The following is a 24,643-nucleotide window of genomic DNA, read 5'->3' as shown; positions in this document are numbered from 1 at the left end:
TTCCACAACTTTTTGCACAACTTTCACATGTGGCAAGCCACCTCATCTCCTTGGGCCCACCAACATACCACAGCATCAGAATTACCCAAGCACTTAAAGCTTGAGCGCCAAAACAAATTCCACAGTAAACATTACTCCTTTAGCCTTCTTCTCCCTCCCTCCCAAAACCCATATGTGAAAAAGCTTGAGCGCCAAAACAGATTGCAGCTGCTGGAGTATTGGAACTATGGTGCAAAAATGAAAAACTCACTCCGGAAAACACCATCCTACACCAGAAAATAAAAACCCAACCGTGAAAAACATAACCTCTTCATCGAAAAACCAAAACCCACTGCTCCCCAAATCTGCAAAAACCATCGCTCGTATCAGCTCCATCTATTGTGGAAAAAAAAAAAGTTCTCTTCCAAATCTCAGAGTTGATCACCATCTGCCATCCAAGGAGGTGATTTTTCATTCCGCTTTTCCTAGTATTTTCTCTAGATTTCTTTGTTACTCTTTGATTCTTTGTTTTCCCCTGTATTATTGCTCTCATTCAATAAAAATTATTGTGCATTTCTATTAGTTCACTATGTACTGTTGTGATATTAGTTTACTTTGTCAATTGTTTGTTCTGTTCTCAACTAAATTGTTGCTGGGAGGTTCCTTGTCTAAGGGTCCTCCACTGCTTTATATACTCTCCTTGTACTCTATTCTGTTTCAATGAAATCTAAATTGAAATATCAACAAAAAAATGCAATTTTGAAGTTGTGAATTTGTTGCCTGTAATAACTGGGTTTTCCATTTTTCTATTGCATTTGGAAATGAGATTTTTTTTTTCTTTTGAAATAATGGCCAGAGGCTATAGACAATAAAAGTAATTCATCACTTGCTTTGCAAAAATAAATGTGAATAACACATTTATATGAAGCACAAAATTTTTGAAAGGATAAATTATAATATTTAGAATTATTAATTTTCTTATGATTAAGTGACTTTATATTTTGATAATGTGTTATGAATTATATTGTATAGGCATGGCAGATGAAATATCAAATGTTTTCTCACATGTGAAATTAAATGAAGATCATATTGAGAATGATATGGTGGAGGGGGATTCAAATGAAGATATCAAGAATGATATGGTGGAGGTGGAGTCGAATGAAGATAATATTGAGAATGAAATAGTGGAGTTGAATGAAATGGTAGAAACAAAAGGTGTGGAAAACAAAGCAGAAGACCCTAAGTTGGGAATGATGTTTGACTCCATTGATGATGCTGTGATATATTATAGAAGATATGCTAAAGAAAAAGGTTTTGCGGTGGCTAAAAGAACTTCTAAAAAGGGGAATGATGGGGTGGTGAGGTATGTGACCATTGCTTGTAGTTATGCTGGAAAGCCAAGGATTAGATTAAATTGCCCTGGAATTAAAAGGACTAGATCTACCAATCTAGTTCAATTGAAACCTCAAACAAAAACAGATTGCAAAGCTCAACTTAGGTTGTCTCTATGCCCAAATGGAAAGTGGATACTTAGATCCATGGTACTTGACCATAATCATGGATTCAGTCCTAGTAAGACCAAATTTTACAAATGCAATAGAATAATAGAACCACATGTGAAAAAAAAAGCTTGAATTACATGTCAAAGCTGGTATTAGAATGAACAAGAGTTTTAATTCATTTGTGGTTGCAGCAGGGGCATATGAGAATTTGTCTTTTCTACAAGTGCATATACCTACAATTAGTTTGGACTACTTGGGCCACAATATGTCTAACACTAGCTAGGATCTAAATTTGAGGTTCTAGGATCTTATTTATTTGATTAAATTATAAATAACATACAATGTAATGACTTTCAAGTTTAGAGTACTCACAACAGCCTCTCCAAAACAACCTTTAGTAAAAAATATAACTAAACCCAACTTGAAACCTCACGCATTAGACTTGATAATTTGTCAAAAATTGTTAACAATGAACAATGCCATCACTAAACATATTGAGACACTGCTCATCGCTACTCAAAAGAAAATTATTTTTTATTCATTTTCTCCCAATTATCTCTCTCTCTTTCTCTCTCTCTAGCTTTGTGGCTTTCCCTTTTCTCTCTCTACCTATAGAATCATAGATCAGCAGGTTTTTGGTGAGCGACAATAGTGGTTAGGCATTGGGTTTTGATGGAGGTATTGGATCTCGGAGCTTAGAGTTGGGACATGGTGGTGGCCTCACATTGGTTCTCTCTTAATTTGATTTTGATTTGGTTTTGATTTTGAAGTGGGTGTTTATGGATCTCTGGTTGGGTTGATTTTGATGTGGGTGTTTATGGATTTCCAGTTGGGTTGATTTTAATTTGGTTTTGATTTGGTTGAAACTAATTGTGTTGTTTTGATTTTGAAGTGGGTGTTTGAATCTCCGGTAGTGGTAGTGGTGATTTGAGATAAAATCTAAAATTGGTGATGATGGGTTAACAAAATATATCTAAGAAGATAAAATAATATTTAAATAGGATAGTGAGAAAGTAAGAGCACTTGCACTAGTCAGTGCAAAATAGAAAACGTTGTCAATTTTGCACATTTTTGTTCAAAAACTACCCACATCAGTTTGTCTATAACACTATTCATATACACAATTGCTATGGTAAATATATACAGTTACTATAGTTTTATATTTTATTTTTTAAATATTTTTTTTCTCTCCTCTACCATCGAATTTTCTCTCTCTTCCACTACTCACTTCCTTGACTCTATTTCATTGTCAAACACATCCTAAATCTAGATCCAAAGTATTTGTTATGTTTAGACTCCTAAGATTAGATTGTTTAACCTATTATATTAACCAAAGAAACTCCTGTCCTAGGAGTTCTCTCTCTCGTTCTATACGAGATTATTCCCTCCCTTGGATGTACTAAGGGCCTGCCTCCATTTTATTTTTATTTTTTCTCTTTGGTTTTTGTTCATCATGGCTGAAGACGTAATAGATAGTTTGGAGAAGATGAAGCTGACGTCGGAGGAAGAAGAAATCATTGCCCTTCCTGATGAGGGGCGTAAGGAAGAAATTGAGAGCTGTGTTTTGAGTTTGATTGGAAAGTTTCTTACTTGCAAGCCTTTTAATTAGAAGGCGGCCCAAGATACTATACAGAGAGCTTGGGGAATGGATGAGGGGCTGCATATTGTTGAAGTAGGGTCAAATTTGTTTCAGTTCAAATTCAAGACAGAGTTTGAGTTGGAGAGGGTGTTGAGGGGTGGCCCATGGACTTTTGACAACCAGGTTCTATTGCTACGTAAGTGGCAACTGGGCATGACGGTGAAGAATGTCCGTTTGAGTCGGTTTCCTTATGGGTGCAGATTTGGGATGCTCCATTCGACATGGTTAGTCCCACTATTGCGACAAAGATAGGTAGGCGTATGGGGGTGGTTGAAGTGGTGGAGAAGAGACGTAACAAGGATGGGCATAATTTATTTATGAGAGTTAAAGTGGCCATCCCAATAGCCAAACCGATTCGTCGAGGGGGTTTTCTAGCTGGCTCCGATGGCCAAAGGACGTGGACCACTTTCAAGTATGAGAGATTGCCATTGTTCTGCCATTACTGTGGATTATTAGGCCATGATATCAAGCACTGTGCCACCTATTTTGCACTAATGAAGTCTGGAAAGGATATGCAACTCCAGTATGGTGAATGGTTGAAAGCTAGTGGGGGAAGACAAAGGGTGGAACGAACCAAGACTAGTGAGGGCGACACAGTGCCGGAGAGAGGTGATGTACAGCCAGAGGGGTTAGGTGCGGCGGCGACTGTAGAAGTTAATCATGCTAACCCTAGTGCAACGGCGATAGGTGAGAAAGGAAAGAGCGTAATCACAGGAAACGCTCGTGATAATGGGGATTATTTGCCGGATTCTACGGGAACAGACGTAACGTATATGGAAGTAACTCCAATTGATAGGACGGACGTTGCAAAGGAGATAATACCGAGACAGGAGGAAGAGCACGTGGGTTTAAATTCAAAAGATGAGAGGAAGGATTCGCAAGTGATGTCTTGTACGGATAAGCACGTGCCAGGCTTAGTGTTTTCTGTAGATGCTGAGTTAAATTGGAAGGGAGTGGAAAATATTGGGCTGAAGGAAGTCAATGAGGAGGTGGGCTTGTGTGCTACACAGCCCAATAAGCAAATAGCAAAGTGTACTAGGCTCAGTAGGATGGAGAGTGGGCCGCATGAATTAAAGCTTTCATCCAACATGCTTAAGTTGGGAAAAAGATCAGTAGAGGATGTGGGCAAAAATGGCCCATTACCATCAATTTTGAAAATAATTTGCCAAGAAACACTGTTTCCGAACAATATAGCAATATACCACTTTTTTAGGTACTCGAGCTTGGTGAGCTCGAGTACCATGTTTTTTTAATCCACTGTCGCCCCATATTCAAGGAGTCCTATAGTGGCGTTTTTAAGCCCTATAGTGACGTTTTCGGGCCCTAGAGCGGCGTTTTTAAGCCCCCATACCAGGTTAAGGGGCCCTATAGTGACGTTTTCGGGCCCTATAGCGGCGTTTTTCTGCAAATTTTTTTGTTAGTCCCCATAACAGGTTCAAGGGGCCCTATAGTGGAGTTTTTAAGCCCTATAGTGACGTTTTTGGGCCCTATAGCGGCGTTTTCCTGCAAAAATTTTTTTATAGTCCCCATAATAGGTTCAAGGGGCCCTATAGTGGCGTTTTTAAGCCCTATAGTGACGTTTTCGGGCCCTATAGCGGCATTTTTTTTTTGAGAAGATGTTTGACTTAAAATGCTTGCCATGCAAGCATTGATGGAATTCTATTTCGATTAGAAATAGGTGAACGTGTTACGTGGTTGACAAGTCCTAGAATCCTACTCCAAATGTAAGTAGGAGTTGTGTTTAATAATTAATACTCGTAAGAATCCTAATTCAAGTCGCGTTAGGAATTCATATTATGCTAGGAAAAGAAGTCTAAGGCGGCAGAAGCTTTTTTGCGTATAAAAAGCATGTGGGTGTGCCGCATATTGAAGTCTTATTCAGAATAAACTTGTGTTTATGTTCCAGGCTGCTTCTATGGCAGATTCCCGCAGCAAGAAATCTGCAGCAGCAGACGATGAAGATATGGATCCAACGGTATAAGTCCATTCTTGTCCTGCAATAGTTAGCATTCTTTTCTTGGATCTTTTCCACAAAGCTCTTGATTATAATCGCAATCTCCTGCTTTTAATCTTCCTCGTTTGTTTTTCCTCCAGCAATACTTCGAAAATAGACTGAAATATCTTGCGGCTCTGAGGGCAGCTGGTGAAGAGCCATATCCTCACAAATTCGATGTTACAATGTCTACCCCTGAATATGTAGAGCAGTATAAAAACATAGGCAATGGGGAGCATCTTGAGGATGTTACTGTAAATTTGGCTGGTATTGAAATCAGGGCTTTTATTTATTCGGTTAATATTTATCATGTCTCTTTTGGTGATTTTTTTTTTTTTAAATTTTCTTTCCAATGCAAAGGGCGTATCATGAGCAAACGTTCATCTTCTTCAAAGCTATTCTTTTATGATTTACATGGTGGTGGTGCAAAAGTCCAAGTTATGGCTGATGCTAGGTATCTTATCACTGTATCTTTTCTTTTCCCTTATTCATATTTGATTTTTCCTTATGATTTTAGTATTGTTATTTCTTTAGGTATGCAATGTCTTTGACAAATTATCTTTCTATTAGTTTTATTTTTATTTTTTTAAATTAAAATTTTTATTTGTAAGTTATTCATGCAACCATGTGGGCCTTGAACCTATGACTTCTACCTCCACTTTACCCCTGTAAGAGGAGGTGCAATTTGAGATGCAGCACATTGGCATCTTTCCATATTAGTAGAAGAGCCTTTGTTTTTGCTTTTGGACTCTTTCTTTGAATGGACACAAATTGCTCTCTCTGTGATCTTCTATAGTGAAATAGATGATTAGTTTGGGAATTTGGATTTTCTTGTTACATAGCATTTCATGTCAAATATCTTATCTTAAAAAGTTAATATTTTGGGGCAGTAATTCATCAATTAGTTGAATGTCAATATTTTGCCCAAGTTCCTTGTAAGAGAAACTTTGTTTTTTAATTTTTATTTTTTTTATTGAAATTATTGCTAATTTCGTGTTTTTGAGGCCTGATTAGTTGTATGTAGAAGGCTTAGGTAGATTGGCAAAAAGAATGATGTAGGTTATTTTACTTTATTGCATCTTTCTGTACCACTACCTAGCTTTCTCAACTGCGCTTAAAAAAAAAAAAATTATAAAGGACCTATATAAACAAGATGATGAATATGTATGAATGAGACTTTCCACTTGGTACTATTTGGGAAATTTTGGTTCTGATATGAATTAGTTTCATGGACAATCACCCCACCCCACCCCCTGGCTGGGTGTCCCCCCTAAATTGCACCACCTTTAAGTTTTGCTGCACATATACCAAATTTAATGATAAAGAGATTCTTCATTTCCATGATGCAGCAAGTCAGATTTGAATGAGGAAGAATTTTCTAGGTTCCATTCAACTGTGAAGCGTGGTGATATTGTTGGTGTCAAGGGGTTTCCAGGTTTGTGATGTTACTACAATTGGGTAGTTACTAACACCTTTTGACTTTTATATATATATATATATATATATATATATATATATATATATATTTATAGCTGCTCCTTACTATGTTGACACTATTGAGTTTACAGAAGAAATCACCATCAGTTTAATTACTTAATTTGGTCTCTCTCTCTCTCTCTCATTTGATGTTTGATAATGAATTGAAAATTTTATGGCATAAGGAAAAAATTATGGAGAGTGTAGGTAGAACTTCATAATACAAATTTAATAGAGACCGCTTGAAAATTCCTTTAAATAGGTGCTTCATTTTGGTCTTTTTCCCTATGGTGAATTGTTTTAGTTTTCTATGCTGCATAATTGGTTTATTTTTTTTATTTTTATTTTAATTTATATTTTTTATCAGTATGCCGCATGATTGTTGAAATCTTCTAGAAATGGGTCCAGTCTTGTGATATAGATGTACATTTTTTTTTACTCATAATTACATACAGATTTAGCGGGTCTTGAACTCACAAACACACTCCCAACCTTTCTCTTACAAGGTAATTTAACACATTTTCTTTCAATTCAGGGAAAACTAGAAGGGGGGAGCTAAGTATTTTTCCAAGATCGTTTATAGTCTTATCCCATTGTCTCCATATGATGCCAAGGCAAAAGCCTAAGGCTGGTTCTGTGTCTGAAATTGCCAATTTGAAGGTGAACATGGTTTCTCCCTGAATGATTTAATGCTGGTTACAGTCTCATCCTGACTTCCTTACTTTCTTATTGTTGCAGAAAGAGGAGGCTTGGGTCCCAGGATGTCCCAGGAATCCTGAAACATATATTTTGAAAGACCAGGTATTGATTAATATCCTAAAATTCAACCAAATTCCTGTTGCACTGTTTTAAACTATATTCTTTAGCACACCCAAAATAAAATTCTTATGTACATATGATCTGGTACTGATGAATTGGATTATTTTTTTCTGATGTAGATAAAAGTGAGATGGGTCCATTTATTTTATTTTCTTTCAGTTTGGACTGTGTTTTCACTTCTCCTCTTCTTTTCCTTTTCTGGGGTTTTATTTTATTGTCTTCAATGCTAGGAAACTCGATATCGACAACGCCATTTAGATTTGATGCTGAATACGGAGGTTCGACAAATTTTTAAGACAAGATCTCAGATCATTTCATATATTCGGCACTTTCTTGAGAGTCGTGATTTCTTGGAGGTTAGTTGTTTGTCTTGATTTTTTTATTTATTCAATTCATTCAGGTGGTTTCTACATATGGCACTTCACTTTACTTTCTTTTAATTACCTTCAATGTTCTTTTCACTGTCAGGTTGAAACACCAATGATGAATATGATTGCTGGTGGAGCAGCTGCCCGTCCATTTGTGACCTATCACAATGACCTGAACATGAAGCTATTCATGCGCATTTCGCCTGAGCTCAATCTTAAGAAGCTTGTTGTTGGTGGACTTGACCGTGTTTATGAGATTGGAAAGCAGTTCAGAAATGAGGGCATCGATTTGACGCATAATCCTGAGTTCACCACCTGTGAGTTCTATATGGCTTTTGCTGACTACAATGACTTGATGGAACTCACTGAGACAATGTTGAGTGGTAAGGGTCATTTGGATCATGTTGCAAATAACTGCTTCATTCCACTTGGGTAGTGAAGTTATTTTTATCCTCCAAAATACTTGGATTTTTCCTGACACTGTAATGTGTAACAGGGATGGTAAAGGAGCTTACAGGCGGATATAAAATTAAATATCATGCAAATGGGCTGGATGAGGATCCAATTGAGATTGACTTCACTCCACCTTTCAGGTTTGTCATCTATATAGTATCTCTCACAAATTGTATAACATTAACATGAATATGAAAATATATGAAATTGGTCCTTTTAACTCTGGCAGAAGGATTGACATGATAGAAGAATTAGAGAAGATGGTGAACCTCAATATTCCCAAGGACTTTTCCAGTGATGAGGCCAACAAATATTTGAAAGACGTATGCGCGAAGTATGAGATCAAATGTGCCCCTCCTGAAACTACAGCGCGTTTGTTGGACAAAGTCAGTTCTCTGCTTAGTCCTTTTTAAATTTTTTTATTACTTTATTGAACATAAATTAGGTAGTTACTGGCATTGTGATCCTGTGTTATGTACTAAGTAGATACAATATCTGTTACGAAGGTTCTGAGCTTTATGCTTAAGGAGGTGAATGAGAGTTGAACGGATAGCTCTTGCTGGAATACTGGTTTTTCCTTAGATGGTTTTCTGCTATTTGGAGTAATGGTTCAATAAGATTGCTTAAACTGATAAGCTGTAGCAGTTGGATAAAGTAGAAATCGTAGCATTTATCTGTGGGAGAGGTAATTGGAGGTTGGGAACAGTGAAATGCCATTAAAAGAACAATATGATGGGGGCCCCAATATTTTACAATTATTTAAGTAATTCTGCATTAGAAAAAGTGTGTAAAAGTTTTCTGACTTGATCTGATTTTGTTCCTTAAGGTAGACTATTCTTGCTTGCATGCTCAGACAATTTATGAGAATTGGTTATATTTTTTTTTTTTCTGTTACTGCAGCTTGTAGGACACTTCTTGGAAGAGACTTGTACAGATCCTGCTTTCATCATTAACCACCCTGAGTTAATGAGTCCTTTGGCAAAGTGGCATAGAGCGAAGAAAGGCCTTACTGAGCGTTTTGAGTTATTTATTAACAAGCATGAAGTATGCTTTTTCAGGATATCTTGTTTTCTTTTTCTTTCTATGTATCATTCAATTTTCAGCTTTTTAATTCATGATTCTGACTTAATTTTTCTGTAACCGCTCAGCTCTGCAATGCATACACTGAATTGAATGACCCTGTGGTACAACGCCAGCGATTTGCTGAGCAGCTCAAGGTTCACGCATCAGTTTTTAAGTGTGCAGTGGATTTATCCTTAAATAAATTCCTCTGGAACTCTTCTGAATGATATGTGGTCTGCATGCAGGATCGGCAGTCTGGTGATGATGAAGCAATGGCTTTGGATGAAACCTTCTGTGCGGCTCTTGAGGATGGGTTGCCTCCAACAGGCGGTTGGGGATTGGGTATTGATCGCCTAACAATGTTGTTAACTGATTCACAAAACATTAAGGTTCTCTTCTCTCTCTCTCGGGTCTGTGCCTGTTTGCAATTCTCATTTATACATGTATGTTCTCAATGGGCTCTCAACATATGCTATTTGGTAACAGGAGGTTATTCTCTTCCCAGCCATGAAACCTCAAGATGAGCCATCTGCTAAAGGTACTCATTTTCAGTTTGGCCCATGTTATGCTTTTGTCTTTAGTTGATGCTAGTCTTTTCTGTCTCTTTCGTATTGTGCTGATGGCATTTTTGTGTTCTGTCTAAGGAGTATGCAGTTATATCTATATTTATTAAAGTCATACCGAACTAATTGTCGAACTTTCAAATCGTTTTTGTAGAATTTTGGTTTGGTATGAAAGAAACACTGGATTTGCAAAATAAATTTTTATTTTTTAAACTGAGTTTTTAATTATAGGTTGTTTTAACCAAATAATCATGCTTTCTTTCAATATTTAATTATAATGAAATACTTTTTAAGTCTTTTACTTTGAAACCTTGATTGATTAACTAAGGTATCAATTCAAGGCTCTATTTTTTGTCGTCGTCAATAGAAATTCATGAATTCTATATTTCAATGAGGCCTATGTATTCCATGAAATCATACTTTTATTAATTTCAACGTTTATTATGCTTACAGCTTACATATTTATTTAATTTAGTACTGGCTAATCAGATTTTTTTTAAAATTTATTTTATTTTCAATTTAAAAAATATATATAATTAAACAGTGACTATTGGTTTTCACCCAATGACTCAATTATTGAACCAATTAACCATTATACCAATTCATTGGTGGTTTGATGTTTGGTGCAGTTCACTTTTTGTTCCAGTTTTGATAACTATGGTTATGTTGTCCATGTCCCAGAGTATTGTATATTTTGACTGACTTAGTTGGTCCCTTGGTATTCCTTTAGGCAATGCAGGAGCTTAGGAAATTTTCAAAATTCTGAAACCCAGAGCTCTCATCCCAGAAAGTTGGCATGAACCTTTGATTGACTGCGTCGGCGTTGTCTCTTGCTCTCTCAGACTCTCAGTCTCTCCAATTCGGATTTGTTTCGTTTTTTTTTTTTTATTATTGGATTTGTTATTATTATTATTATTATTATTATTATTTTTCTTTTTGGATTGGATTTTAAAGAGGTTTTGGGCTGGACTCATTAGAACAATTAATAAGCAGAGCAGGCCTTTTTTCTTTCCTTTAAAAAAAAAATATAATTTATTAATTATAATTTAGGGCTCAAATTGGAGAGAAATTATTAGGTCTAGATGGAATGCTGATTACTGATACCTAAGCAAGTGTCATCTTCCTAGCGCAAAACAATAATAATAATAAAAATAAAAGTAGTGTTATAGCTTACAGGTGCTATAGATTTTACTACATGTATTACAAACTAATGTGTCACAAATTAAAAAATTGCAATTTAAAATTCAATTATGAGATCATTTAAACTTACTAATTATATTAATTGTCACATCAGGTGATGCTACACTAGGTGATAGTGTTTTATTGGTTGGAAGAGTCATTTCAATAGCCCTAGTATATCTAATAATTTGTCTGAATTGGAGGATCAAAGTAAATAACCAAAAGAAAGGACATTTTGTGTTAGCAGTAGAATCAGCTAGCATCAGAGTAGGAGGATCGAGATTCTACATGCTTCAGAGTGAAAACAATTTTGTGTTGTTGATAGATAAAGTAGAATTTAAACTTATGACGTTTATTCTATGATAATTGCTCTTAATAGCAAAAGATTTTACTAGCTGAGTGGGGAACTTACAAAAAAACTTGTGTGTAGTGTGCACTCAGGGCTCATGATAATACTATTCATTTACAACAAAAAGAAACTTGGAATAAAAATGTGCCTTTTTTAAATTTCAAGAAAGCTACGACATGGGCTCATGGCCCATGAAATTTCAAGAAAGTTATGACATCCCTATGTTATCATTATTTTGTGCATTTTGTATAGTTATATTAGAACAGATGGCCATCATTGCATTCCATTACATAGTTCTAGTAGTTAATAACTTAATATTAATAGAAATCACATGTTGTGTCGTGTACTGTTGAACCTGTTTAAGCTTTTTTATATTAATACCTAGAGTTGAAAATGGTCCGTATCTTCATGTGTGAGGCACGGAAAGATAATGGTTTTTTATATATATATACACGTATAAAACCTATTCATTGTTAGAACTTAAGAAGATTCACATTGGAAGAATGTGCATTAAGAGTCTATTTGGATACCGTTTTTTACTAAAAACACTGTAGCAAAATAATTTTTAAGTTATGAATAGTACCGTGAGACCCAAGATTTAACTTGAAATCTGTGTTTTCATAAGTTTGGCTGAGTCATGAACAGTACCATGAGACACTGAACAGTACCATGAGACACAGCCAAAAACGCAAAACGCACAATAATTTGTACGCAAATGCACGCTTAGCTAAGCATGCGTTTGCCAATAGATGTTTGTGCGTTTTGCCTTTTTTTTTTGGCTGGTCCCACGGTATTGTTCACGAACCAGCCCACTTTAATAAAAAGCAACAACAATGTTTTACCTTTTAAAAATTATTTTGTTGCAATATTTTCGGTAATAAGTTTTCATTTTTCAGCAAAATAAGTGGTATCCAAACTAACCCTAAACTTCAAAATAATTAGTGGTGTTGGTCGTCAATGATGTTCATTATTCGTCAACTATGTTATTTTGTTAGCTCAACTTATAAAATTTTTTGTTATCGAATAAGAATTTGAAATCAAATCTTGTCAACATAAAAAATAGTCATTAATGTGGTAAGAGAGAAATTATAATGCTGTAAATACTATAAACTCAAATCCCGTCATATTTATTTATTTTTAAATGATCATAGAACATTTAGGTTGTGTTTGAGATTAGAGCTTAAAGTCTGCTTATTTTACTATTTAGTTTATTTTTGTTACTATTCATGAGTCTTACCACACTTTTTGGTATTATTCATGGGTCCCACTGCACTTTTTGGTATTATTAATGAGTTTTACTGTACTATTTTAGCTAATTTTTACCTTTATCTACAGTACTTTCAGCAAAATTTTTTTAAATTTTAGCTAAATAAAGTTAAGTTTGGTAACTGTTTTTTTTTATCATTTTTTTTGTTTTCAAGGACCATTTTCAGTTTCCAATCACAAAAAACTTGTTTGGTAAACTCAAAACTACAGAAAAGAGAAAATAATTTTTGTTTCTAATTTATAATGAAAAATGAAAACAGCCAAAGGACTCTTTTCAATTTTGAGTTTTTTTAGGCTTGTGAAAACACAGGAAAAACATCTCATTTTACAACTTTAATGAACAAGCTCGCAAGTTAGATTTGTGCAACACTAATTCTTATTTATATAATTTTTTTTTTCTTTGCTGCTACTTCACATAATTTTTTCCCTTCCTTGCCGCTATTTTCTGCTGAAATTTCCCACACAAAGACCCTTGAGAATGAAACCAAAGACAGGTGGTACCAGGTATAGTAAAACCCACTCCCTTTCACTCTCTCCCCTCTAGTTTATTCTTTGTGCCTCTAATTTATCTCTCTCTCTCTTCCTAATTTCATATTTTTATTTTTCTATTAGCGATTTACGCAATCTTTTACAGTTTTTGGGGATCCATTAGTCAAAGGTACACATAAAATCATATTTTACCATCTATATAAATTAAACTTGCTTTAACTTTGAATAAACTAATGTTACAAGGACAAATAGTTTTATAGAACCCATCTTAGGGATTGATGTGATAGAATGGTATGTTTGGTTTTTATTTTATAGGTATATAAAAGTGTTAGCACATTTGACTTTTATAACGTTTAAATGCTATTTTTCTTAAATAGTATGAAACTTTCATTAATATAGTTCCATGTTATGCTTTTGTCTTAGTTGATGCTAGTCTAAGGAGTATGCAGTTATATCTATATTTATTAAAGTCGTACCGAACTAATTGTCGAACTTTCAAATCATTTATGTAGGATTTTGGTTTGGTATGAAAGAAACACCGGATTTGCAAAATAAATTTTTATTTTTATTTTTTAAACTGAGTTTTTAATTATAGGTTGTTTTAACCAAATAATCATGCTTTCTTTCAATATTTAATTATAATGAAATACTTTTTAAGTCTTTTACTTTGAAACCTTGATTGATTAACTAAGGTATCAATTCAAGGCTCTATTTTTTGTCGTCGTCAATAGAAATTCATGAATTCTATATTTCAATGAGGCCTATGTATATTCTATGAAATTATACTTTTATTAATTTCAACGTCTAGTATGCTTACAGCCTACATATTTATTTAATTTAGTACTGGCTAATCATATATATATATATATATATATATATTTTTTTTTTTTTTTTTTTTCAATATGTTTTTCAATTTAAAAAATATATATATAATTAAACAGTGACTATTGGTTTTCACCCAATGACTCAATTATTGAACCAATTAACCATTATACCAATTCATTGGTAGTTTGATGTTTGGTTCAGTTCACTTTTTGTTCCTGTTTTTATAACTATGGTTATGTTGTCCATGTCCCAGAGTATTGTATATTTTGACTGACTTAGTTGGTCCCTTGGTATTCCTTTAGGCAATGCAGGAGCTTAGGAAATTTTCAAAATTCTGAAACCCAGAGCTCTCATCCCAGAAAGTTGGCATGAACCTTTGATCGATGTGATTTCTGTCATAACTGAATTTCTTGGGGATTTTGTCACTTTTTATGGGTCGAAATACCATCCATCCTTGTTAATTCAGTTTACTAATTGTGTAATTCTTCATATATCTTTTTATTTTTAGTTTTTGGCAAATTCAAATTAATATCATGTGAAATTAAATGAAGAATCAAGTTATTAGAACTGTCATTGTCTCTCCCTCATATATTTATGCATAATTGGGAGTTTGGAGAAAAACCCTTGAAACTCTTATTTTTTCTTATTGGATGCAAATTTTGAAAATCTAACCATTAGTTTGCATGTTATTATATCCTCCATACTTGCAAAATTTCAAGAAGATTAAAGACGAACAATCATGTCATCAATAACATGTTTAAATTTCAAGTTTTATGGTAAAAAATTAGGCATAAAAAATAGGTTTATTGATCTAATAGTAAATAACATCTGATATGAACGAAATTTGACATGCATGTTATGAGCATAAAGAATATACAATTTAATGGTTAAAAGGAGTTTGAAGGATTTCTTTTCAAACTAGTTTAGAGAGAAACTTTGTCTGCACAATTGGGCAAGGACTATTGAATTATGCAGCTTTAGGCGTAGCATCAAGCTTTAATTTCATATATGCGATTAAATAATACTGAAATGAAGGGCAGGTAGCCTATTGCTGACTCAGACAGATTTTTTTTTTTTTTTAACTGTCTCAATTGACCCCAATTTTTTAGCCTGCTTTTGACCCGTAAACATATTTTTGACACTAAAATTCTGGCTCGGTGAAGTGTAGAGTAGTATTCTACAGTTCAAACCATAAATATATCATAAAATTCTATTGTTTTTATTGCAAATTTGTGCATAGGTAACGGTTTATGAGTCCGAAGTTGGTAAGGATAGGGTGTAAAATTTATGTTTTACAGTTTACACTTTTTAATAAGAGATTGTCACATTAACTTTTTATTTAAAACTTAATACATCTTACTATATATAGTAACATCTCAATAAAGTCGTAGTTAAGTTGGATTTTTAAATGGGTATTAGAATTGACTGAGTGTGGTTGTGCCTATTCTTTAATATGTAATATGATGATGTGGCATGTTGGGATTGGGGAGGTAAAACTTAGATTTTTACACTACATTCTTATAGAATTTAATCTCAAAGTGTATATATATATATATATATATATTGGAAAAGTATCAGTGGGTCAAGTTAAAGTTATACATTATGTAACTTTTTGTGATGTTACACAAATTCATAACACTTCCAATTTTGTGTTATTTGGATGCTATTTATTATTTTATTGAAAAACTCATGTTTTGGGCATAATTTCAAAGTTAAAAATATTCCAAAATTTAGAAGTTTTATTGATTAGAAAAGTTCAATATGTTTACAGTAGTGTAAGAATACAATGTAGCTCAATGGTAATTTGTTAAAATATGTGTTCAATAAATAAATAAAAAAAAAAAATTATGGGACAATGTAACATCTCAGAGCTACATAGCGTTTAACTTTAACATGGCCTTATTAGAATATTACAAAATATATATATATATATATATATATATATATAATGTAAACCATGTTTTTTTATAAAGGTAAAACTTAGGTATTAGGTTGGTAAGCTAAGATATAGTTTATTAGTTAGGTAAACTTAGGTATAGTTGATTAGGTATTGTACATTTGATTCTCATTTAAATTACGTCATGTGATTGTATTGACGCCAAGAGTCTAGTAATGCAACTAACACTTCATACGCCAAGAGCCTAGTAACGTAACTGACACTTCATAGTGTTTCAATTCAATAAAGATATTTAGAGTTTAAATCCTCTCACCCCAGCTATTATATTATAAATTTAAAAAAAAAAAAAAAAAAAAAAAAGTGATTGAATTGACCAATGCACAAAGTAAAATTATCATTATTATTTTTTTGTGTGGAAAAGATAACATTGTTTTTACTAGTCAATACAATCATGTGGTTGAATTCAATTAGGGACCCTATGTACAACATTTAAGAATTTGTTCTTAAGTTTTGCCCTTTCTAGAATATCATGGAAACCATGTTTATTTTTGCCACTTAACTACTGCAGTTTTAAGACTATCATACTAATCCTAATATATCATATATTGGATTCATTGTAATACACAATTTAAAATAGCATAGATGTACTAGTTTAGGACTTTTCCACTGTATACATAGGCCATTAGATTAGACCATGTTAATTAATTCTTTTTGCTTTCTTATTCTCTCTAAATCATTTTTTTTTCTTTCTTTTTATTTTAACATGGTATTACAGTCATAATCTTTGTTCCTTGTCAACCTTCATCGTTGCTTTTGCTATCAACATTAAAGATCACACTAAAGATATAGATCTTTAGGGATCCCATCTATACCTAAGCTTCTCAAATTTGCATTCATGTCCTTAAATAATTGTCATTTTGGTGCGTCACACAACCTCAAGCACTGAGTCTCAATCATGCATTTCTTGTGGCACGTGCACTGCACACCCTCCATGTGTCTCACATGAGCTTAGAGCCCTCACATGCCAATTTTGTTATGACAACATGCTTGACCTACCATCTGATTTCCATAGCTCATTGCTCCACACAAAACACTTGTTGGAGATACGCCTACTTGTGCTCTTGCTCCAAATCTCTCTATATTATTGTGTCAAACAATGCTAAGACCACAACTATTTGCACAACTTTTGTCACAAACAACTTGTAATGTGGCAAATTTTGAGTGGTGGAGGTGTGGATCCACATGAACACACCACTAACAACTTGTCACGTGGCAAATTGTGTAAATAGTTGTGGTCCTAACATTTTTCTATCATGTCAGGTCTCACTATTCAATCATCTTCTTGATGTTTTTCTCTATTCAAGTAGTAGACTAAATAAGACTATTCTTACACGTCCCTAGTGAGATAGAGTTTCGCATTCGTCACCTTCTTCACGAGCTTTTTCTCTTTGAGAATGTATGCTCTTTGAGACTTCCCACACGTCCCTAGCAAGATGGAGTCTTACATGTATCGTCTTCTTAACGGGCTTCTTCCTTTTCTGGCTTGATGTTGTCATAGGCATTTCTTGGTGGTTTTTGATTCATTCTATGGGAACTAAAGACCTTCCTCGTATTGAAGATCGTCTATCCAAAGTTAAGATTTTCATCTAGCATCCACATTGAGATTGGGGGGGATTAATGGTAGAATATATTAGGGTATTTTTATCAGAATATATTACCATAAATATTGTAGACCATGATTTTTTAGAACATTATGGGCTAATAAGATTTTGTAATATCATAGGTTGTCATGATTTGCAGGGCTACCATACTAGGCGTAATGTATTTGAATATATACTCAAGATTAGGTTCTTTGTAACAATCAATTCAATATAGTAAAGATGTAACTGTTTGGAATTTTCTATTGTTGATGTAGACCGTTAGGTTGAACTGCGTTAATTCTTTTTTACTTCTGCTTTCTCCTTCCACATTATTTTATTTTATTTTTTCTTTCTTTTTTAACATGGTATAAGAGTTATAATATCTTCAACTTTTTATTCTTGCTTTCATAGGTAAAATTAGAGCCCACACTTGAGACCCAGATTCATTCCATCTTTTTTTTTTTTTGAGAGAGTTTCAACCTATGGCGTCCGCTCCTGATGATAGCTCTTTATCATCAGACCAAGACACCAATCAGTTTATGGTGTAGACGGGGATTGAACCCCAGATCTCTTATACAACCATCAGAGACTTTACCAGTTGAGCTAACTGGAACCCACTAGATTCATTCCATCTATTCCTAGATTCTTCAATTATGCATTTGGGTCCACTTAGAATTGTTGTTTTGACGTCACACATGCCCTCAAGTACCTTTGTCCTAAAATGTTGGTCATGTTTAGAAAATTCAAATATTTAAGAGAGTATCATTTAATGTATTGTATCTTAGTTAAAAAGTACAATTTTTCAAAACTACCGCTTTCAAAATAAAATAACTAGTAAGATAGAAATTTTATTTATTAATTTTGGAAAGAGGATTTCATTTTGGGAAATCCCAAAATGGAATTGAGAACTAACAATTTAGGATTGTGGGAGTAACATACAATTCAATATTGCAAAGATACAACTCTTCGAAACTTTCTACTGTTAATATAAATCATGAGACTCTCTTTGTTTTTTCCTTCTATAATTTAAAAAAAAAAATCTTCGCTTCCGCTTTCTCTTTCGACGTCATTTTAATATATTTTAACCAATATTAAACGTAATTCAACTCTCCTGTATTTGGAATATTGACTAAAAAAAAAAAGAGTGAGCCTGATTAGCCTAGCTCATATTTTTCTCTTGTTAATAACATAAAGGCTGGTCGTGCTTAATAGGGCTGTGTCATGCACTTTGAACTCAAGACCACGACACATTATTTTAGGAATCAAAATGCATGACTCTTCTCTGATAGGGGGAGTTGTTAGTTTGTTTAATGATTAGAAATGTAGTTTTACAAGCTTAGGAAGGTGCTCACTGCTCACTTCCTAACCTTATTTTGACATCTGTTAGGCCTCTACTTTCTAAAATACATAATGATTTTATTTCTTTTGTAAAAATATTAATATATTTTTGTCTTATCTTCCAGCGTCCTCGATTTGGACGTTTCTGTTTGGTACCTTTGACTGCTAAATGATATCACTTCTCCGTGACTAATATAATGAAGCTCACACCAATGACCTCTTTGTCAAACTACGGTGGTTGATATCTTGTTGGTAACCATCAATTTCAAAACAATTTATGTTGTCAGAAAGGGAACCAACATTATGTGTAAGTTTAAATGATTTCGATGGTCAGTGGATATTGTAGGATAATGAATCTTAATTATGATGTCAATGATCTTATTATTATATCCGTGGATATAAAACCTTAAAACTCCAAAGCTGCTGGTTGGCTTTCAACTGTCTAGAATTCATTCATGGGCTCTTTTTGAGTGAGAGGGAAATAGTTGGAGAGAGGCAGAAAGTGGGTTCTCCTGTAAACGGCATATGCCTCTTGATTCCCAATTTTCCACAAATTATAAAGGCCATAGCTAATGCAAAAGACCCAATTAAACATATAGCTAAAGAAACCTCTGCATTGTGGTAAAAGACCTCATGATTTCAAATCTGTCATATCTGATCATTTTTCGCAAAGAAACCAAGCATGCATATTTTCAAAAATCTCTATGATGAGAGAAGACTTATACACCATACCATCAAAAAAGTATTGGTAGACATAAAAGAGTGGGTGCAACTACAATCACTTTGCAATCCTCCAAAGAGATTTTGGTCTCTTCATTGACATGAATTCCCTCTTAATCTTTCTCTTTCATTCCTTCCTCGTAGTCATCTTGGGGTTTATCACTTTACAATTAATAATATACCTAAAAGTCTTTTTTCTTAGTCACAATAAAGAGGTTAGACAGTGGAACATAATCAGCATATAATGCATGATTGAATTTGCAAGTGCAGGTGTCCTCAATTGTTGAAAGTTGAGTGGAAACTATGATGGTCCAACATGAGACAGGATTAGGCAACATACCATTTGGCATTTACATAGTCTTGCACTGATTGAGTTCATGTGCTCATCCTTAAACCATGCCTTTCTTGCAAGTATATGAGGATCTCACCATAATTTGGTGCACTCTCATATAATTTATTCCATCTTTTAAAGGATGATTAGCTTCATGAGTAATATGGTTGTGTTTTTGGTGGAATTAATAATTAACAATGTGGAATGAGATATATATGAAATTATGAAAATAACACAATTCATTTAATAATTGACAAAAAAATTTTATCGTATAGTAATTGATTTTGTGAAGAGTATTTTTCCTGGTTTTGAATCTCCCTCCTTAGTCCTCACTTCTAACATATATATATAGAATAAAAAATATTTTAATTGGAAAAAATATAAAATTTCTGAATTTCATATCAATAGGCTGGTATTTAGTGAACAGTAGAAGTGTTGAGGGGCAACTGTGAAATATGATAATTTTTTTTTAATATATAAAATGAATCTGACAGATGTTTAAGGTACCTTTGTAAAAAGTCTTATAGCAATTAGTAACCCCTATGCTTCCAATGGAGATGTCCAAGTTCAAATCCCCCACCTCTGTTATTGCCATCGAATTATAAAAAAGGAAACACAATACCTGGTTTCTTGAAACCAATTTCTTTCAAATCCAGCTTCTAATATATATATTTACCCCAAACATCTATCTTTGAAAGTAGTAATGAATATACACACACTAGACTTAAAGAATCATTGGATAACTGAATATTACTTGTATGTGCTGAGCCTGATATTTAGCATCTTAACTCATTTTTGCAACATCATAGTTCCACAAGTAGAATAATAATCTATTACCACCTAAAACAATGCACAAATGTACAATACATCAGTTGACCAGTTCCCATGTGAGCACATTAACCATCAAAGAGGGAATGTATTTGTTTAGTCAATAATACTTGAGGGAAGAAACTTTCATGCTCATCTGTCATCTCAATGTGACCAAGTGTATCATCGCAGACAATGACAGTATCATAGTAGGGTTTGACTATGATAACTTAAGTGGATAACTCATTTTTGCAACATCATAGTTCCACATAGTAGGGTTTGACAGATGCTACAATAACTTAAGTCCCTTTTAAGGCAAAAGAAGGGAAACTAGACTAGTCTACAATTCTTACCACAGCAATAACCCTAAATAAAACCAAACATTCTATAGATATCCAAAAAAAAAAAATTTCCCTAAACTCATTGTATAATTCGACCATGAAAATACACTTCAGCTCAATGATAAAGGGTAGGATGGCATTTGGGTGGATTCTATGTGGAATCATATAAAGACATGTATTTATTTTAATTAATCAGCAAACGGTTACACTCATAGATGTAGATTAGCAGAAAAATAACTAAAAGACTGACAAAACTTCAAACTGATATTAGAAATCCACCATGACCAAAATCAACAATTTCAAGAGAATTTTTGACAAACTACAATCAACAATCGTTTTTGGCAAGTCTAGGAATTTGATATAAACTCCCAACTTTGAAACTTTTGACAATATCAAGCAAAGTAATAAAATACATGAATATGTAAACAAAAAATAAGTCCTAATACATGTAAATGAAAAAGATTCAGAATGGAATCCAGTACTTAAGGAGCTAACTGTTTAAAAAAAAAAAAAAAAAAGATTGTAAGGCTCAACTGTAGTCACCTGTTGCCACTCCCCATCTACAGCTTCCTTCCACAATGTCACACTGTTGTTTCCATCAGCCACAGCCAATATGTTTCCTGTTAGCGAACAGGACAACCCCCAAACAGGAGTCTTGAAATCATTCAGAACCTTGCCTTCCCATTGATCCCCCTCCTTGGCCACAGTCCATATGATGACTTTGCCATCCTGTGAGGCACTTGCAATTGTAGATTTGGGAAGTCCCAAGTTACGGGCCCAGGCAACATCACAAACCCAATCTGCATGCATCTGAAGAGCTGGAAAGCAATCCATCTTCCATGTCCCATTATAGAGCTTCCACACCTTCACAGTATTATCACAACCACCCGAGCAGAGCTTCTGAACAGGATCAAGCAAGCCAGAATCAACAAGAGCCCCAGGGGCTGTTGAGGGAGCCCATGAAACAGATGTGACACCAACTGGGTGAGCCTGGTTTATCCTTGAGGTGTCCCAACCACCATCCAGTCTTGCAGTGAAAACTGAGATATTCCCATCAGAGGAACCACATGCCAAACTAAGTCCCAGTTCATGAGGAGCCCAAGCAACAGAATTGACAGATGACTTGTGGTCATTGAAGACATGGGCTTGGCTCCAATGGCGGAGCCATGTTGCTCCTTGGGGGGGCCATGGCCCCCCCCCCCCCAAAATTATAAATTTTCTCAATAGCATATATGGCAAAAATATATAGGCCCCCTCAAAAAATTATAACCGGCCCCCCCCCCATTTGTTCAGAAGACTTAAACTTTGTCTAATAGGTAAAACTTCTCATCAAATAAAAGAATAGTTGAGCTCCCCAATTATCTAAAGACTTGTAATTAATCTAGTGGACAATAAACTACTCTCTACAAATAGAATAGATGTTAGCCCATTTCAAAACAAAGCTTTTACATTTTCCTCTTCATTCTCATTCTCAAGCTACGTGCCTTTTGCCTTTTTCTCCTCAATATTGCTGCCAGCGTCATTGTTTAGTTAATATTAACAAAACAAAACTCATCTCAACACAGTCACACAAAACTGAAAACCCTCACAGCTAGTAAAAACAAATCTATCCCTTTTTTTTCCATCTCATTGCTGTTATAGTAGAACAGTGAACTTGGAAGTGTGTGAGGATGTGGGTTTGTGTTGGGGGATAATTCATTAAAATATTTTAAAAATAAATAATATGAATGATAAAGTGGATGTTGCTTAAAATAATAGTGGAATTCGTTTTTCTTTAATGTGAGTAACATTTATATAATTGAGAAAAAAAATTAAGGTTCTTTTTAGGTTAATTCTTGTGTCATATTAAAGATATTAGTAATTTAAAATTTAGGACACTTGTAGCAACAAATGCTTTTTTTTTTTAAATGCAAAATGTTCTTTAATGATTTGATGATGGTGGCAAAATTTAAGATGCCTGTAGCAACATTTAGAATTCATAATTTGATGATAATAGATTAATTTTATTCTATGAAAGATTATCGTCATGTAAATTTTTTTTAATTTTTTTTTGGATATTATGTATGTCTATAGTGAATTAGACAATTTATGGATATATTAGAGTTGATAACTTTGTATTCAATATATTTATAAATTATAATTATTGTATAAATACTATAACTCGGCCCCCCCAAGTTAAAAATCCTGGCTACGCCCCTGCTTGGCTCCACTCATTTGGATTACCCTCCTTCCATGTTATCACTTGCCCATCATAAGAACATGAAGCAAGTAAAGACCCGAATTTTGGGTGAGCCCATGCCAACTGCCAAACAGGTCCTTGGTGACCAAGTTACGTTGCAAGCTGCTGAGAGGCCGTATTGCTCACCCCAGTTATCTTAATGGATTGGTCTGATGAGGCCGTGGCAACACGCTTACCATAGTAATCCATGGCTACATAATGGACCACGTCTTGGTGACCAGTTTCAATCTTTTGTGAAGGCATTTTTAACAATGCTCAGAACAAAAGAAGTAAACCTAAATTATTACGGATTCATACTCCAATTGATTTTGCACATAATTTCAAATCCTTCAAAAAGTGAAATCCTCTAAAATTTTAAACATAGACCCACTATTTGATTCCTAAGAATGTGCAAGAACATGAAAAACAAACTAAAATAATAAAACCCTCGAAATTCTAAGTTTTCCGCAAATCTTTAAAAATACGATAATTGAATAAATTTCATGAGCTACCATTATTTCTAAGCTAACAAGTCATAGAAATCTGAGCTCAGCCTCATATAACAAGTTGCATTATTGAGAGGTATCTGAGATTTGATGCTGCATATAAAAGTAGCTATGAAATCACTGCTATAAGGGAATAATATCACATCATTTGCAAATATTGCATGAATATGACTAATCCACCAAGTGGCTATACAAATTCATCAATCAAATTAAGCATACCCCAAGTGCTACAAATTCACAGACAATGAAATGAAATTCATCAAATCTTGAACAAACCCCACAAAAAATCCAAATCCCATTTATCATTTTTTCCTACAAATTTCCTCAAAAACCACACACCAAATCTAAATCTTGAACTTACAAACCCAACAGAATTAAATCATCAACACACCAACAGCAAAAAGGAGGAAAGCGTTAATAAATCAAAACTCACCAACACAAGTTCAGAGCACAGCGGAGCGGCGGCGGTGGCGGCTGTGTCGGCGTTGTCTCTTGCTCTCTCAGACTCTCAGTCTCTCCGATTCGGATTTGTTTCGTTGTTTTATTGGATTTGTTATTATTATTGTTATTCTTTTTGGATTGGATTTTAATGAGGTTTTGGGCTGGGCTCATTAGAACAATAAGCAGAGCAGGCCTCTTTTCTTTTTTCTTTTTTTTTTTTCTTTTTAAAAAAATTATAATTTATTTTTTATTTTTTTTAATTATAATTTTGTTCTCAAATTGGAGAGAAATTATTAGGTCTAGATGGAATACTGATTACTGATAATAATAATAAGTAGTGTTATAGCTTATAGGTGCTATAGATTTTACTATATTGGTATTATAAACTGATATGTCACAAATTAAAAAAAAAAAAATGCAATTCAAAATTTAATTATGAAGT

At 33.9% G+C, this 24,643-nt stretch overlaps 1 protein-coding gene and 1 pseudogene across 1 annotated transcript in view; one reads left to right on the top strand and one right to left on the bottom strand.

Annotated features, from left to right (window-relative positions):
- Positions 1-10,748, top strand: part of LOC126707601 (lysine--tRNA ligase, cytoplasmic-like) — a 65,964-nt gene extending 55,216 nt beyond the window's left edge. Inside the window, exons 2-15 of the mRNA XM_050407329.1 lie at positions 5,215-5,380; positions 5,474-5,567; positions 6,463-6,548; positions 7,125-7,249; positions 7,328-7,390; positions 7,639-7,764; positions 7,877-8,159; positions 8,273-8,369; positions 8,459-8,615; positions 9,130-9,273; positions 9,378-9,446; positions 9,537-9,680; positions 9,778-9,829; positions 10,585-10,748. Of these exons, the coding sequence (XP_050263286.1) occupies positions 5,215-5,380; positions 5,474-5,567; positions 6,463-6,548; positions 7,125-7,249; positions 7,328-7,390; positions 7,639-7,764; positions 7,877-8,159; positions 8,273-8,369; positions 8,459-8,615; positions 9,130-9,273; positions 9,378-9,446; positions 9,537-9,680; positions 9,778-9,829; positions 10,585-10,601 (1,623 nt within the window). The 3' untranslated portion in view covers positions 10,602-10,748. The remainder of the gene's footprint in view (positions 1-5,214; positions 5,381-5,473; positions 5,568-6,462; positions 6,549-7,124; positions 7,250-7,327; positions 7,391-7,638; positions 7,765-7,876; positions 8,160-8,272; positions 8,370-8,458; positions 8,616-9,129; positions 9,274-9,377; positions 9,447-9,536; positions 9,681-9,777; positions 9,830-10,584) is intronic.
- A 10,534-nt stretch (positions 10,749-21,282) lies between these two features.
- Positions 21,283-24,297, bottom strand: LOC126706629 (protein transport protein SEC13 homolog B-like; annotated as a pseudogene).
- Between the last annotated feature and the right edge of the window lie 346 nt (positions 24,298-24,643).

This window comes from Quercus robur, chromosome 11 (genome assembly GCF_932294415.1).
Source record: "Quercus robur chromosome 11, dhQueRobu3.1, whole genome shotgun sequence".
Lineage (NCBI taxonomy): Eukaryota > Viridiplantae > Streptophyta > Magnoliopsida > Fagales > Fagaceae > Quercus > Quercus robur.
The sequence above is the reverse complement of the archived record's forward strand: the minus strand, read 5'-3'. Positions and strand labels throughout refer to the sequence as shown.